Consider the following 3,697-nt stretch of genomic DNA (forward strand, 5'->3'; position numbering starts at 1 on the left):
CTCTCTTGTAGGTTCTATCACCAGTTGGTGTATAAAAGTATCATGAACAATTTCCAAAAACTTATCCCCCTCACTGTCAGACTCAAAATTTTCCCAATCAATACCCCTGAAATTAAAATCTTCCATAATAACATCTTTTTCAGCTACCCTTCTGATTTCATAATACAATTTCTCATTAACTTCTACATTCTGACCTGGTGTTCAATAACAAATCCCAATTACAAGACTTTTCCCTTTATATCCAATAACACTTACCTAAACTGACTCAACCTCAGTGCTATTTTCTTTAATATGCTCTAACTCAACAGGATGCAATTCACTCCTCACATATAAAACTACTACTCCCATTTTTTCAATACTCTGTCACTAGTAATTATTCTGTAACTTGGTATTTCAAAAACATTTCTCTCATCAAAATTTTTCAAATCCAACCAGGTCTCACTGATACCCATAATATCAAAATCCTCAGTTTCCACAACTGCTTTGAACTCATCAATCTTATTTCTAATACTCCTTACATACAATAGTAACAATTAATCATAGTATTTTAAAATATGCTTATGTTTTATACCTGTTGTACATGTTTTCCTGTCAATTATATTTCCTGTTTTAGTAATATCATAGCCATCACCTCTGTCTAGCCCTAGTTTAAATCTACCACTATAGCAGAGTTAATAGCCCTTGCTAACATACTAGACCCTGCCTTGTTTAAGTGTAAGCCTTCCATTCAAACTTGAAAAAGTGACTATATCCATTGGTTCCATATGTGGGTTGTATAACGACAGTCACTGTTTTGGCTGTTTGTACCAGTGAATGGGAACCACTGAAATCTCCAGAAATTACAATAAATTAGCATAAAAGTGCTGTTATCATGGAATCTACAACCCTGTTTTAGTACAAAAAGCTTGATAAAAATTAATCTTTTGTACTTAATATGTTAATTTCAAATATTAAACCTGTGATAAATGTCTAGAGCAGACATCCAAATTCATCATTGAGCAGTCTTATTTCCAAACATGGATACATAAATTTCCTAAACGTACATGTAAATGATATCACATCAATGAGTTAACACACTTCAAGATTGCATATCAAACTTTAAAAATATCTTTTTGGGGTTTCTCGGGATCTGGCCCAGCACTTGGCAGATTCAAAAAATTGAATAATGAAGAATGATCTGTTTTCTTGAATGGTACTAACAAAGCAGCAGCTCATGGTTGCTTTGAATGAAGGTATACACTTTTGAAATACACAGAGATGCATTTGTCAGCTTGACCAAGATGCAGTTTGTGTGTCATGTTTTTACTGACAACTTCAGAGGCAAAACTGACAATGAACTCCATGCCATCTTTAATACCAAGACATGACAATGTTTGTACACCATGGAGAAAACTTTCTGAAGCTCTATTGTTCTGATATGTTCTATTTTATCATGTACAGTTTCTTCAACTCCATCTTCACTAGTCTAAGTCATTGTCATTTTACTGTGTATGATCTTTTCTTTTTCCACTCGAAATAATCAACCTTTTCTAAACTCTTTGTTGAAAGAAATAACTGAATGATACTGAACTGAATCACATGATAGGTCAATACAACTTTTAACAACATCGAGAGTGAAGAAAACTCGTTATGGAGGTCGTGCTATGAATGGGAGGAGTATCTTACTTCTCAAGTAAATGACCAGAAGTGAGAGAAATCTAGTGAGAATGATGAAATGAATAAGGTAAAGGATGGTGTAGAGAGGGAAGTAATGATAAGCAAACTTTTTTTCCATTTTATGAATTACCTTTTCGGGGTAGCACTAGGATATGAAATAACTGATGAATAGGCTTTATGTATCACTATAAATCTTCATGGCATTAGGCTCATATCTGTTGGATTTGTGTCTTAAAAATTAAGATACAGTCATTATTTGATCTATTGTTATTTTTAAGTGTTTTAGTACATTGGACTAGAAACCATTATTACAAAATAGGGACTTTTAAAAAAGGTTGAAATTGACAAGAAATAATCATGTATAGAATATTGTCATTTTTCACTTTACAAGGTTTTTGTTTAAAGATTTTCTTTAACTAACCCAAATCTAAGAAGTTTATTCAACTGGAATGTAAAACAGCTATTCATCTACATGACTGCGGAATATGTTAGTGGAAATAATGTAAGTTGTGTTTTAATTTATATAATTTTTACTTCTTGAGCCTAATGAAAGGTTTAAGATCTGTTGATCACTAACTTATTACTTATAGGTATTAATGAATCTGAGTTCTTAACTTTTTATACTAGATTTTTCTTTAGAAATGACATTTACGTCTGCAGGCAGATAAGATAGAAAGTGGGTGTTACTATAGCATGCAATCTACAAAGATATTTACATTATAGCATGTGGTCTACACAGATACTATCATCATCACTGTTTTGATGATTCACTAAAACATAATTTCTTTTTAAATATTTTATATCTATCCACATTTTTGTTCAGCAAATAATAATTTAATAAGTTGGGTGTTCCAAAAAGAGTACCTTAAATTTAGTTTATGATTGTGCTACTTTTGATTGTTGGAATTTATTTCATTCCAATTGTATTTGCCCCCAAAAAAATTATGTAACGGTATTTTGTACTTTATTAGTTTAAAAGCGTTATTTATTATAAATGGCACCAATTGCAATTAAATGAAAGTTAAAACGTTGATGATGATAGTATCTGTGTAGACCACACGTTATACTGTAAATATCTTTGTAGACTGCATGTTATAGTAGCACTGAAAAGTGTGTGGTATATTTAGTATTGTAGTGACCTGAGCTCAAATTTGTATTTTAAAAGTATTAGGTCATCAAGAAATTAATGTTGCATTTTGAAACACTTTCATTAACCTACCCCCCCAAAAAAACATACATTACATATAATAGTTAAACGAACTACCTAAACATCATGTAAGTGTAGCCTATATAATGTGTAAAGTGTAGTATGATCCTTTATAGTGATGGCACACGATGAGATACACGTTCGGCATGTAATGCTGTTTGAATACAAGAAGGGAAACAATGCCTCTGTAGCCACAAAGAATATCAAAGAAGTTTATGAAATGTTTTGAATGTTCATAAGTGTCAACGGTCGTTCAGCAAATTTCATTCAGGTGACTTTAGCCTTAAAAACTGTGATGGTAGGGGCTGGCATGTTGGAATTAATATTGATGCTCTGAAGATACTTGTTGAGTCTAACCCAAGGCACCACACTCGTGAAATGGCCCTGAAATTGCATGTCTCTAGTGAAACAATATGTAAACATCTTAGGAATATGGGACCATTCCATAAAGAAGGTGTTTGGGTGCCTCATGAACTCTCCAATGATCATCGTTTCCAATGTTTGAATGTTGCTTTGTCTCTTCTTACACGTAATGCGCATGAACCATTTTTGGACAGTGATGAAAAATGGATTCTCTGCAGTTCATAAAATTTTTAATCAATTATTGATTGATAACTGGCTGCTCTTTTTACGTATAAGTAGAAAAGGAAACAACATGCCATTATATTATTATCATACCATATACATGTACGTTTTTGAAATTGAAGGATCTTTTCACTAATCTTATTTTGAAGTTAAAAGAAAAACAGCACTACTACAAAAATCTTTATGACATAGTGCTTACACGTATGTGTATGTTAGATGCTTTGTTATGTACTGTAAAATTTGAAATAA

General features: G+C 32.1%; 1 protein-coding gene across 1 annotated transcript in view; it reads left to right on the top strand.

The window, feature by feature from the left end:
- The window catches only part of LOC106467721 (signal peptidase complex subunit 3-like), a 23,683-nt gene that overhangs the window by 12,420 nt on the left and 7,566 nt on the right, over positions 1–3,697 (top strand). The window contains exon 3 of the mRNA XM_013928096.2: positions 2,084–2,158. Within this exon, the coding sequence (XP_013783550.1) occupies positions 2,084–2,158 (75 nt within the window). The remainder of the gene's footprint in view (positions 1–2,083; positions 2,159–3,697) is intronic.

The sequence above is a fragment of the Limulus polyphemus genome, unplaced genomic scaffold (assembly GCF_000517525.1).
Source record: "Limulus polyphemus unplaced genomic scaffold, Limulus_polyphemus-2.1.2 Scaffold2717, whole genome shotgun sequence".
In the NCBI taxonomy this organism is placed as follows: domain Eukaryota; kingdom Metazoa; phylum Arthropoda; class Merostomata; order Xiphosura; family Limulidae; genus Limulus; species Limulus polyphemus.